At 41.5% G+C, this 13,920-nt stretch overlaps 1 protein-coding gene across 2 annotated transcripts in view; it reads left to right on the forward strand.

The window, feature by feature from the left end:
- The window catches only part of BRAF (B-Raf proto-oncogene, serine/threonine kinase), an 81,353-nt gene that overhangs the window by 34,985 nt on the left and 32,448 nt on the right, over window positions 1–13,920 (forward strand). For both annotated transcript variants that reach the window (XM_075429017.1, XM_075429016.1), the window contains exons 4-6: window positions 10,613–10,716; window positions 11,458–11,560; window positions 12,869–13,017. In XM_075429017.1, coding sequence (XP_075285132.1) covers window positions 10,613–10,716; window positions 11,458–11,560; window positions 12,869–13,017 — 356 coding nt within the window. The remainder of the gene's footprint in view (window positions 1–10,612; window positions 10,717–11,457; window positions 11,561–12,868; window positions 13,018–13,920) is intronic.

Raw genomic sequence — 13,920 nt, forward strand, 5'->3', positions numbered from 1 at the left:
ACCCTCTGTCCAGTCTCCATTCAACCTGTGGTATGGATACTAGAAGTGTGTGTCTTGTGGTGAGGAATTCCGTGGACGTGGCTGTATGTGGTGTGAGTAATCACATTCTGTGTCGGTCTTTAAATCTGCCACATGCTAGCTCTCTATACTGAAGGAAATAAAGGCTTCTGAGAAAAGCCATTTCATACAAGGCCTGTTACAATAACAGGTAGCTAAAACTAGTCATAACTGCGCAGAGGAACGGTATTAGGAGGTTTCTGATGTTGTAGCGAAGCCTAGTAGGAAAGAAGAGAATGTGGTGGTGAGGCTTCTAGCTCGAATACTTTATGAACAAGATCATATAACTTTGCTTATATTAGCAGCCCTGAATGATCTTGATTACCCAAGAAATCTCTTCCAGCCAAGTACTTACAGTGTCAGAAGAAACGGTCAGAAAGCAGATGAGCAGTCCGTAATGATGGTATGCTGGAGTGTGGAAAGTTAGAATAAAAATTGGTCTTCAGGTGTAAGAAATGGTGGGCAGTTGGAAGGCATCACGTGGTGATGGTTCTTGCTGTTAGTCTGTACGTAGCCTGTTGCTGCCTGCTGCACACTGCTGGCTTCCAGAGAAATGTCTGCTGCGTGTCTGCTGGCCACCTTGGTGGGGTGGTGGTGATGGCAGTGAGGGGGTCTCGGCTGCGCTGCTGGATGGGTTTATAGGGGGCCCTCCTCCAGCTCCAGCGCCCGCTCTTTCTGTGAGCGTGAACAAGGAGCAGGTTTGGTTGTTTTGAATTTCATTTCTGTCCATAGAGGTCTGAGTAGTGACAGGGAAATTGGGGTGGGGAGCAAAAAAAAACAAGTAGCAGATGCTGTTCCTGCTTTGAGAGAGCTTGGGGGTCTCCAGGTGCTTCAGCTGTGTGCAGATTCTGGATGGGATCAAATCATGGTGCGTTTTCATCCATGGTGAGGTCTAAAAAAAGTTTCCCTTTCTTCTACGTTCAACTGTAAAAGATTGTGTGGTTTTTTTCGGTTGCTCTTTGGTTTGCTTTTTGAAGTTTAAGAGTAATCGCAGGCAATTTGTATAAAAACGCAGCGTGAATTTGGGTCCGTAACGCTCTTCTCCACTTTGTTAGGTGTTTGTATGCTTCATATAAGTGTCATAGTTCCATATGTATTAGAAAGTTGATGAAAGATCTCAAAATGCAGATGTGAGACTGAGTTTTTAAAAGGGAGAATTTTTAAGACTGGAAACTAAACAGGATTGTGAATGCTGTACGTGGGGACAACTCTGATTTCGGGTTTCTTGCTCTTGTCACACCTTGGTTAATTAGTACATCTGCCTCTTAATTAGACAAGCAATCATGTGGTCTTTCTGCAGTTGTGAAGACTGGAAGAATCAGATATTTTTACCCTACCTAAATTCTTAGCATAAATTAATTCATCGTGCATGCACAACTGGGATCCTTCAAATGTTCTGTTTTTAAATCTGGTACTTGATGCATTGCTTATGACTTAAGATTTGCATCCTGCTTTCTGCAGTTTGCCATGAGCTTGTGCCTCAAGATTACTGCGTAGTAAGCGCCACAGGATTTCTGTAGGCATTCAAGCTGTCCTACCAGTTTCACCTGTCAAGTAGAAGGGAAATTCAGAGACGGGATGTTCAGGCAACTGAGTAAACTAGTTTCTTGTTTATGATTACACACCTGGTTTAACATGATTAGGTTTTTCTGATCAAAAACAATTAACAGTTCCTATGTTGTATCAAACATGCAGCAGAAATGGAGTTTATTTGTAGCCTATGCTGACAGGTGCTTGCTGAATGTATCTGAATGCTTTGGAATTTTATGCAGCATATGAACAGGTTGGTAGAAGGAAGTAGATGGTAGTTTAGTTTCAAGTAAATGTTACTTGATTTTTTTATTTTTTTTTTTTAAAGGCTTGGGTCGCCTGGGAGAGCTATTGGCCTACCTATCCTATTGCTGGAAGGCAAAATCAATCGAGAGACTAAGTTACCAGTTTTCATTGGGAAGAAATTTAACTATGGAAGACCTCTTTTAGGCTGTCAATAAGCAAACAAGATTTGATTAGTCACAGGAGTTGTACTGTGAAAAAGACGTTACAGCCACCATGAGTAAGCCTTTCCTGCCTAGGAGAGCTTGAAGAATGTGGCTTTGGGAGGTGTGCAGTGAAGCAAGGTGAGCAGCTGTGCTGCAGCAGGCCCTGCCGGGGTCAGGCTTGCGCGGGGTCAGCTTTCTTCACGGCAGCTCGTGCAGTGCTGCGTTTCAGACCGGTGACCGAACCAGCGCTGACAGCACAGCAGCTATGGCTGAGCGGTGCGTGACCCGGGTCCAGGCCTTCCCTGTTTCCCACTGGCCTCACAGCGAGTGGGCTGAGGAGGGGACGCGGCGGGGACAGCGGACCCCGGCTGACCAGAGGGACAGTCCGTGCCATATAACATCGTCCTCCGCACTGGAACGGAGGGCAGTTTGTCCAGCCTTGCAGCTGCTCAGGGACTGGCTGGGCATCAGTCTGCTGGTGATGAGTGAATGCTCCTGCATGACTCGTAATATTTTTTGCCTTCTTTTTTTCCTTCACTTACTAAACTGTCTTTATCTCAAACCCAGAGTTTTCTTGCTTTTGTACTTCCAATTCTTTATGCCCATCCCACTGAGGGGGGTGGGGGGTGTGAGTAAGCAGCTGGGTGCTGCTTAGCTGCCTGCCGGGGTTAACCCACCACACAGGCTGAGCTCCGTGTTGCTTAAATTCAAAGCAGTACTTGTTGAAAAGAGAATAATTTAATCTACTTCAATTTTATTGACACACAGTCTTGTAAAGTCAAACAAGATTGAAAACTTGCCGTTATAAAATCGATGGCTTGTCATCTGGAATGCCTCATGCAACATTAATCACTGCTTTTTAAGAATAATCCTCAAGTAAGCCGAGTTTAGTGATTTCTTAAGAGATGGAAAGTCTGTCCATAGAAAGTAATGAATCATAGAGGAAAATATTGTTTGGAGTGTGTTTCCTTTACCTCATGATGTGCTAGGCAGGCGCTCCCAAGTAACTAGCTATAGGACGAGGGGCAATAGTGTCAAGCTGCATCAGGGGAGGTTTAGATTGGATATTAGGAAAAATTTCTTTACTGAAAGAGTGGTCAGGCATCGGAACAGGCTGCCCAGGGAGGTGGTGGAGTCCCCATCCCTGGAGGGGTTCAAAAAACATGTACATGTGGCACTTCAGGACATGGTTTAGCAGGCGTGGTGGTGTTGGGTTGATGGTTGGACTTGATGATCTTAGAGGTCTTTTCCAACCTTAATGATGCCATGATTCGATGAAATGGAATGCAAGTCACAAATCTGAACATAATCAGAAGAGATGTTTTAATTCCACGTCTAGTAAGTCATGCTTAAATTCATGGCTTCTTGTGGTGTTTAAGCAAACTAACCAATCAGGGCTTTAAAATTCGTAGAGAAAGTGTATGCTACCTGGAGGTGAAAGTATCCGATTGTTTTTAGGATCAGTTGCAACAGTTCAGAGAGGAATGTGAGTTCTAGCCCTTGTGCGGTATCGTTTCTTGCCCCCCTGCCTTTAAAGCATTTGGGGTGTGATCATCTGAGACAGCATAGTACGCAAGCGGACTCTGGGTCTGACCTATTAGAAAGACTTATTTAAACTATTTTGTGACTTAAATTTCTAGTGTATTCTGGGTTTTGGTTTGGAGAGCAGCCAGCTGATGTTTTCATCACTTGAACAGAAACCTCAAGGTCCTGAGTTTTGATTCCCGTATGGTGGCTACAGATATTCTTCTAGATGAACATTTTTATCAAGTCTGAAGTCTAAAGCCAAACTTTATTAGTGGGTCTCTGTCAGTCTTCGCAACTTCTGGCACTGGTATTCACCCTAACTAAAATTTTAAGATTATGATCCTGCTGTCTGCTGTCACCTTACAAATGATCAGTGCTCTTCTGAACATAGTTTGGGAGCTGGCCCTCAAAAGCTTGAAAAATGGTAGCGTGGAGGCTGCTGTTGACTAGGCACAACAGATTTGATCCAGTGTGGCTTAATGATGGTGTACTCTTGAGCAAATATTTCTGTATTCAGATAAATCAGTTCAGTGTGTTCTACAAATGACTACCCCTTAATTGCGTTGGAGGTGCGAGTGGATGCTGGTAACCGATGTCTTTGCAAGTTAAATGGGATGCATTTGGTGAAATGGTAACAGCTTTGTAAAATGGGTAAGTTCTCTCCAACTGCCCTTGAAACAAGATTTAATGCAATGGAATTGTCTCCCATTTGTCTTACTAATATGCTCCATTAAGAATGTATATTCTTAAATGCTGCTTTCTCCTGGGAGCTGGTCAGAGCTTCATGCCCTGAAATCTAGAACAGCTGTGTCTGAAAGTAGTGTTCTTCATTTTACAGAGGATGTGATGTTCAGTGTCACCAAGTGGGTTAATTTTATCTGTTAGTGCTGTAACAAGTGGCTGACTGCTTTGGTTAAACATTTGGCCTTTATACCTAAGATGAGATATTAAATGTGGATCTCATGTTAGGATTTTTACCAGAAAACCTAACATGTCGGAAGGCAAAACTAGTTATGTGGCAAAAAGATAACTTAGCTTATTTCTGTCCTGACACATTGAATTCTGTGAGCATGTTGCTGGCATTTTTTAGTCATATAGGTACCGGGGGGGAAAAATGTGTGACCTTTCAATGGGTATCTATTGAGTTAAGTAAATCAGTACTTTGAAGTGATACTTCAAAATCCATACTACTCGGAATATTCTTGCTATTGTACCCGGTACTCTGTTTAACTGTTTAGAATATTTCTGAAGCTCTAAGGTATGTTACACATACCTTATGTACATACATACAATTTGGGTAAAGTGAGCTGAACTATAGTGCTAGGCTGAGGAAAAACCGGAACCAGCTAACTGGTTTTGAGAAGTATAATACTGGATATCCAGAGCTGGCCAGCCTCTCCACTTTCAGAGAATACCTTTGCATTCATTTTTGAAGTGCTTCTCAGTCTCTTCAGTCTCTTTATTGCTGTAAAATATTGGAAACTGCACTGGTGTAAGGAAGCATTTTTAACCTACTGAGACTATGCCAGTTTCTGCTTTGATGTTAGAAAAGTGATGTAAGAGTTATTTAGGGATGTGGCCCTGAATTGCTTACTGAATTGGGAATGACCTGATTTACAGAAGTAAATGATTTATTATGCATTGCTTAAATGCTTGTGGCTGCAGTACTAAATATATACCAGCAATGTTGTTACGAATACTTACCATCCGTAGAAATAGCTTACATGAGTAAAAGAAATGAGGCAATTAAGTGCTATAGTTCTGTTTAATCTGTCTAGGTGGTAAGACTCTGCTTTGAGAATTTTTAGAATCTGGAATAATTTTCCGTCGTTTCCTTGGGACTTCACATTTGCAAAGTTGAGCGTGTGTTTTGGCGTCTTCCTGAATCGCTGCTTGCCTGATGTAGCACTGCTTGCACAAGTAAATTCCTTTCTCTGGTATATTATTAAGCTACGCACTGACACATCTTGCAGTCTGTACTGGCAGCTTCTGTGCTGTTCTGTAGTATGGCGCAGCCCATACTCTCTCACGCTCTTCGCTTTTGAAAATTGTTTGCTGAAACAACTTTCAAACTTACAAAAACCTAAACCTTTTCTGACCTGCCAATCGGAGGTATATAAGCAACTTAAAAAGAAATCCCTTAGCAATCAGAATTTGGAAACAGATCCCCTAATTCGGTAGCATGAATTTTCCGAGGCGGTAACTGTTGTGGAACATGTTTAGATTCTCTTGGCTACAGAGCAGAGGGATCAAAAGGTAATGGATGGATGTGGACAAAATGGGTTTGCAATAACGTTAATGCTTTGTTTCAACAAAATGTAAACTTTGTTCGGTTTACTGGGTTGCACTCATAAGGGTGCGCATTTTGGAGCGGATCAGAAATTTTCTATTGGGGAACCGATTTTGTCAAGAAATGCTGATGCGATTCAGTTGAAATGCTCGGCGGGAATCCTGTCCAAACTCTTGGTGGAATTGATAAACCTGCTCTGGTGCCTGTCTGCCGTGGTGGGGCGGGCGGCCCGGGGGCTCGGTGGGCAGGGGGGCTGCTCCCCACCGGGGCTTCCGCTCCCTGCGCTCCCTCTGGCTCGGGGGGAGTCGGAACCTGTTCGGAAACTCCCGCTTCAGTGACCCTCTCTCTTAGCTGGAAAAAAAGAATTTGGTTTGGTTTTTTTTCCTTAAGATTGAGTTGCTCTCCAAATCTCTTTCTCGGAGCGGGATTTTTCTTTAGCTTCGCCATGATTTGGGTGTGAGAAGGGGTTGGGGATGGAAAAAAAAGAGGTTTTAGAAGGAATGCTTTGCAGGGTGAGATTTCTGCTTTACAGCAGGCGCTGGTAGGGACTGAAGGAGGGGGCTGAAGGGCTACAAGCACAGATGGTCATAGACCGTGCTGTACCAGTCTGGGAAAATGATTAATCAATATTACAGGGATTTATTCTAGTATTTAATTCTTTTAATATAGCCTTCTGTTTCTGTGCTCAGGAGTTCTGTAAGAGAATGTTCTGAATGTGATGCTGATTCAGGATCCTGGTGATTTTTTTGAAAGTAATCAAAACAGTTCCCTGTTTTTTAGCTGGATCTTGTTGCAAATGGCAGTGAAGAGAACAAATGTTCTATCCATGTCTCTAATCGCAAGTTGCATAAATATGCCTTGGATTTTAGTGAAGGGGACTTGGGGAAGTAAAACTGAGGATTAGCAAATAAGGGAGCAAGATGCTTAATGCACATTTTTCATAGTCCTGTTGCACTTGCATTGCTGTAGGCAACCTTCGTTCTAGAACTTCCCAACTTTTGAGAGCTTGCCTTTCTGACCATAATGATGTCTTAAAAGGAAGCCTGTGACTTCATAAATCTTGATTTCAGCAAGATGAAAAAGAAAAAAAACATAAAACCCAACATGAAGTGGCGTTGTTTACACCAGTGTAATTCATTAGTATAGAGTTGGAACTTTTAGGTTCCTGATGCAGATCTTGGTTTCATGAGGTACTGGAGGATGTTGTTGCCCTTTATGAGGGATCAGTGCTGGAGGAAAAAAATGTCTTCCAGTGAGCACAAGGCCCCTTCCTTTTTTTCGTTTCATCTCTTCTTTAACGTTAGGCACGTTTCCACTGCTTGGCTTTTCCTCCTTGTCCTGTTCCGTTCCCTCACCCAGGTCTAGATTTTACTACCCTGGTTTCTTTCAGTACTTAACTGCCTTGAAGTTTTCTGCCTAAGCTAGAACCTCTCCCCCTTCTGTGCTCAGTTCTAACGCTTCTCTTGGGCAGTCCCTTCCCCCTGGTGCTGCTTGTCCAAAACGAGCTGTCTTTTCTCCTAATCACAGCATGAAAGCTTCTCGTTCAGGATGTGCTTCCATTGCATCCCCAGCTGTTTCAACCACTTCTCCCCTATGTGGCCGTTCATGGTACCTGTGTTTCCCACCCTCTGCCTCATTTAGCTCTTCAGCCTGTCTTCCTGATGTCCTGCTTGGATGTTTCCCACCAAGCTGCTGGTGGCGATGCCCTCTCCCAGTATACACATGCTTTCTCTGGTCAGTTCCTAAGTGTTGTCTTGGCCCTCTCTTCCATTTCTCCTTCACACCCAACCGCTTTCCTGGCTCTCTTCATTCCCCTTTTTCCCCCTGTGGTTTCTCTGTCACCCTCTGAGTGTTTGAATTTCTCCCTCCTCTGTACATATTGGTGGTGAAGTAACTGAGGTTGCTGGAAAGGTAGAGCTGAAGTGTCTGGGGAGAGCTGTACTTAGAGGAGAAACAGGCTGGAGCCAAATAACACTTGCTTGTTCTGTCGAAATGGCTCATGGTTGGACCTGACGTGTGTGGGAGGTTGGAGCACACCTCTGAAACCCTCTGATATTTTAGTCAACTTCTTGAAAAATGTTTACTCTCTATATATAAATATATATGTTGGAGGCAGGGAGAGCTTGCCACCTGACACTGAGGGGATGGGTTCATTAAGGGATCCGTGGCAGAATAATCATGGCACTAAATTGTAGTTACAATTAAAGCTTTATTTTCTTAACAGGATATTACAATTAGTATAGTACAGAATTTATTATTAGAATGGCACAGGATTTCTACAAGTAAAATCAATATTGTGCAATTTATAGATAATGTAATACAGAATTTGTAGAATCATAGAATGGTTTGGGTTGGAAGGGACCTTAAAGATCATCTGGTTCCAACCCCCCTGCCATGAGCAGGGACTTCTTCCACTAGACCAGGTTGCTCAGAGCTCCATCCAACCTGGCCTAGAACACAATGTAACTTATTTCTAATCACCTGAACCCTCTGCAAATTGGGTCAAAGCTTAATACGTGGTTTGCCGTATCAATGTAACAATCTAGACACTAAATTCATATGAAAGAATACGAGACAGTCCCTCGGTCCTGTGAGGAAGCAGAGGAAGGCTGAGGCGTCCAGCAGCAGCTCCGGTCCGAGTTCCCCCCTTAGGACTTACAACTGCTTGATCTTATAGACAGTGCTCTGGGTGCTGTCATCCTTCCCTGTTCTGTGATGGGGCTGTCACCACAACCCGGTGGCTCTGGGTGCCTGGGACCTCCAGGGCCAGCAAGGAAGGGAATAATGGGCCTGGTGCCAAGGAACCTTGAGGCTAGTAGGGAGGGGGAGAAGGAATCCGTTTGGTCTGTCTACTTCGTTCACAGGACCTTCAGGGCCTGATAACGAGGGGAAAGAGAACAAACACGTGACCTGCTCGGTCACAGAGGATGGCTGCTTGCCTCATAACATGGCATCAGTTGTGCTAACCACGTTGCCGGGGGCTGGGAGCAGAGGGTACCGGGTGCAGAACAGCCCTATGAACAGTTGGTTTCGCTGTGAGCAATTAGTTCGGTAAAGACTTAATCAACAGAGGGCTGAGTCTTACAATGGGAAGCTGTTGACAATATTGATGATAATAGGTGCTCCCACACTCCCTGTTAATACCATTGACAGGTATTAGTAACAGTTAAGGATGTTTTATGCTGGAGGAATGACGTAGAAGTGATTGAAAGCCACAGTGTTAACTTCTACAATGGGAAGAAGTAGTTAGATTAATAAAAAGATGCATCAAGAAGTAATGGAACGCATAAAACAAAACTAAGGCTGAATATCAAGATTGTAAAGTAGTGTGCTATAGAATGTTTTGTCCAAGAAATTAGTAGAAATTATCTTTTTTAAATGTTTACATGTTGACCAGGTGAAATGCAGAAATAGCCTGTAAGAAGCACTTTCATATTAATGTGACAAAGATTGTGAAGCAAAATACTTCTTTAGTTTGTCTCTTCTGAGAGAGCATATGTTTGAGCTCTAGAAACCCAATATATAGTGTAACCTCAAGTGGTGTTCACAAAGCTACTTGAAATAGACTGCTACTTTTCACTGTCATGCTTAAGTAGGACGTAGAGCCCCTAAATACCCATGGAAATTTAAGTGCAAGGAGCAAAAACTAGGCTCTGATCCAAAGCCAGTTGAAGCTGATTAAGAGACTGCTTTTGGCTACCCAGGGCTGTGGCTTAGGCCCCCAGCAAGCTAGAATGGAGTCTCAGGTGTTCAGACAGACTTTTTTGGTTAATTAAGTCTGTGAGTTTTTCTTTTGATTCATGTTTGAGGTGCTCTCTGTGATTATAGGAGATAACACACATCTTAGGTGTGTACAGCAACTAAAGTGTTACAGATTTTCACTGTTTAGTTCTAGAAATAGTAAGTGGATGCTACTCAGTGCCTTTAATACACTTAATCACCAGATTACGTATTGTTCTGTTGTTATGGCTTGACACTATGCACTGTTAAATCACAGGTATACCTCCAGGCCATGTCCTTATTCCTGTAAGATACGCCTATAGCTATAATAGAGGGAAGGAATATATCTTTACTTTGCATAGTTTGCAGTTCTTTGTTCAGCTAGTTTCAGTGTGCCTTCCCCATTCTTCCCATCCTGTTAGATATTTAAAGTTTTCAGATAATGAAGCAAAGGAGAGGAATATGTTTTTCAAATAGGTAGCATCTGTGGAGTTGCACATATAGGTTAAAGTGAGAGGTGATGGTCTGCCTGACTCAGACAATTGTTTTATTTTACTTGTTCGAATGATTATCTTGTATTTTAGAAATAGAAAATAAAATGTGTACATGGGGTTTGGAGTACAGTCCAAGTTCTTGTATTTTAATTCCACTTGGCATGTTGCCTCACTTAATTTTACAGCTTGACCTGAACTTATTATAGGTGTACGTAGCTATTAGCTGTCTGTGTGCTTTGTCTCCACTTTCTTTAGGATGACAAGAGTTGGAAAGTCACTTTTAGAGTTGGGTCAATATTTTATTCCAAATGTTAACAGAAATCTAGAGCTTGTTCTCTCTTCTAGCTGAGATAGATTGCTTATATACTATTCACCAAGAAGATTTTACACAGCACGAAAAAAGATTTTGAAAAACTCTTTACCTAGCATTCTGTAAAGCATCACAAAAAACGGGTTTTAGCATTTGAGGGTCAAAATGTTTGCATCAGTTTGGGGAGATAGATTGGAACTCGTTTTAATTAATTTCTTTTATATTTGACTTCTAGGTTCCAGCAAGATGTGGGGTGACAGTCCGAGACAGCCTGAAGAAAGCTCTGATGATGAGAGGTCTTATTCCAGAATGCTGTGCTGTTTACAGAATACAAGATGGGTATGGTTTGTGTGTGATGGTTTTTGCTCTTAGAATCTCTCCTTGGAGTTACCCAGTATGGCCAGTTCTATCTAACACTGTGGAAGTTGTTTTCAGAGTTCAGAATGATATGATACTTTGCACTAAAACAATTTATGCCTTGAATACATGGCTAAAAAAGAATGGCAAACTCCTAGAAAAAGATTTAATCACTTCAAGAACAGGCATAATCTAGAGTAACGTGAGCTTATAGTCTGCTGGCAAAACACACATTAATCAAACTCATGCTAACCAAACGAGTATTAAATAGGTTGCGTTAATGTTTTGGTTTTATTTAACTTGGTTGTAGTGCATCCTTAACTGAATATAGAGTTCCCATGGGGGAAAAAATTGAGTTTCCAGCCCTAAAAATTCGTAGATTATCTTACTGCACAAAATTAGCCATCTCTTTGGAAGTCTTGTGGAACAGGTACTTCCCCAAGCACTTCAGTTGATCAGAAAGGCATGGGTCATCTCGGAACCAAGGAACTGGCCGCTACTGGAGCCGAGTGAAAAAGTGCGTTTCTTTCGTGCAGTTTGTCCGGGGAAGGTGTGCTTTTCTCGGTGTGTGCTGAGCTCAATGTCTTGCCTTTAAAGTTTCCTGCAGTAAGAGACTGGGTAGCAACCCCCACAGTGCAGCTTTCTACCTGATCTCACATCGTCGGCAGGAGATGTGGAGGCTCTTGTGCGCTGGTGCTGATGAAGGGCTTCTTTGCACTTCAGGGAGAAGAAGCCGATCGGCTGGGACACTGACATCTCCTGGCTCACGGGGGAGGAGTTGCATGTGGAAGTCTTGGAGAATGTGCCGCTCACGACACACAATTTTGTACGTACTGGTTTTTATGAAATGATGATGAGGGTTAAATCAACTTTGTACTTTCAAATTCAAATTAACAACTTTGAATAATATTTTGTATCGGTGGGATGTGATTGGGGTTGCAAAAGAAGTTTTTAATCACAATAGCTTAAGTGAGTTAGATAGAATTGCATTTGAAATAAGTGATGTTAGAGTACTTGATGGCCCTTAAAACTTTCACATTTGGATGGAATACACCCTCAAAAATCTATAAATGTAGGGGGTTTAAATCAGCACTGCATTGCAGAGCTGTAATAATAATCCACTATTTTTGTATTGCTGTATCTATAAAATGTATTCTGGGCCTCCCTGCTGGCTCTGCAGCAGCAATTAACTAATGAACTAACTATTCCCAGAGTGGTGCTGACATCATCAATGATGCTAGTGCACAAATATGTTTTGACCTGATAAGGCACCAACTAAGTTAAGTGGAAGCTGCTAAACGGAATCCATCCAAACAGTTCCAGCTACATACCAAATCCTGGAAATAATGCTTGTCACATTGAGAAGAAAGACCTTTTATTTAAATAAATAACCCCAAATTCTATTTGCAAGCTGCTTAGATTATTTTACTCAAACAAGCTAGTTTGGCTATGGCTAGTTAGGTGAAAGTCTAGTAGGCTTAACATTTTTTTTATATCCTTCTGAAATTTTGATTATTACATGTGGTAAAGCAACTAGAATGTGTTTTTATGCCAAGTATTGCTAAATTTGAAAATGAAACTAAATCATTTTTCCCCCACTATAATATGAGGAGAATATATGTTATCCCCTCTGCGATATTAAATATTTCTGAGTTTCAGTAGTCAAAATTACAACTACAAATGTAACCATACATAGACGCCATATATATAAGCCATATGTGTCTTTCCAGTCCTGTGAGCGTTGGGTAGAAATGTCATTTGGCTCCTGGAAAAATTAGAAGATGAGATAATCTTTCAGCAGCTTTTGTTTGTATAGCTTGTATCCAATTAAATTCTGAATGTTTGTCTCTAGCATGATAATAGCGGGCTGTTTTGCATCAGATTTGTTGCTGTTTTTCTTACTGCTGATGAAGTGAAGCATTAATTCCAATAAACAGTTGAAAGAAAATTTTAATGCATGAAGACTGTTTCAAAAAAGAGACAATCTTTTATGTAAATCTGTTTGATATATAAAACTGTAGTTCCAGCTTCAGAGAAGAGGTTTGTAAGTGTATTTGAGGGAGGTAAAAGCAAATAGCTTATCTTAGGCTTACAGAAGGACTCTATTTAATTATGATTATTTTTGACAACATAGGTACGAAAAACATTCTTCACGTTAGCATTTTGCGACTTTTGTCGAAAGCTGCTTTTCCAGGGATTCCGGTGCCAGACATGTGGCTACAAATTTCACCAGCGTTGTAGTACAGAAGTGCCACTGATGTGTGTCAATTATGACCAGCTTGAGTAAGTAATCGCAACTGGTTTTAAGTTGAGCCTTTTATTAAGCTTACGGCTGTCAGTGATTTCTTATGTTAAATCTGTAATTCAGGAAGTGAGAGGAGGTGCCTGAAAAACATACAGGCATTCCAGTGTTCTTGTGAGACGGCGTAATTCCTATTCTCTCTGTGCTAGCTCAGACAACCACTTCATATTTTTCTGCTGGACTATGACATGCTTTCTTTGAAGCATGAATGGGGTGGCTGAGCACTTGACTGTATCAGACAGACTTCTCATTGTTCACAGTTGTTATTCTTAATCAGAACTGGTTATTATGTGAAGGCTAGGGCCCTGTTTAAATGTTCAGATGTGGGTTTACTCGTCAACCTGGAAAAAAATCTTAAGAGACCCTAGTTTAATATGGTGAAATTACAGGTGGTTTTACAGTAATTGAAAATAAATCCATTAGTGAGTTGGATGCCTAGGTAAGAAGCATAAAACAGAATGTCCTAAACAGTTATGTGTTCTTGAATTTAATTATTGATCTGTTTGTGTAAGTCTTTGATGTAGGTTAAGGATCTGGTGTAAAGTGGCTCTGTATTCTATTTGATCAATTTCAGCAGAGGCTATTAAGTCTTTTAAATAGACTTTCATATAAGGAATCATTTCAAATGCTGGTTTTCCCCCCAAGAATATATTTAATTTCTGCTTGTGTTGGTATTTGTAACTGTTTCCTTGGGCATCTCTAGAGTTTGTGCTCAGGGCTTATGGATAACAAAGTTCTATCCATTTAGCATTTGGTTTTTGGCATTGCATCAGCGCAAACATTAAAGTAAGTTTGTGTACTGAATATATAGGTACAAGTTGAGCATTCTTGAGGAACCAGATGTTTGCAATTTCAACTAAAAGATTTAAAAATTACTTTCCACA

This window comes from Opisthocomus hoazin, chromosome 8 (genome assembly GCF_030867145.1).
Source record: "Opisthocomus hoazin isolate bOpiHoa1 chromosome 8, bOpiHoa1.hap1, whole genome shotgun sequence".
Taxonomy (NCBI): Eukaryota; Metazoa; Chordata; class Aves; order Opisthocomiformes; family Opisthocomidae; genus Opisthocomus; species Opisthocomus hoazin.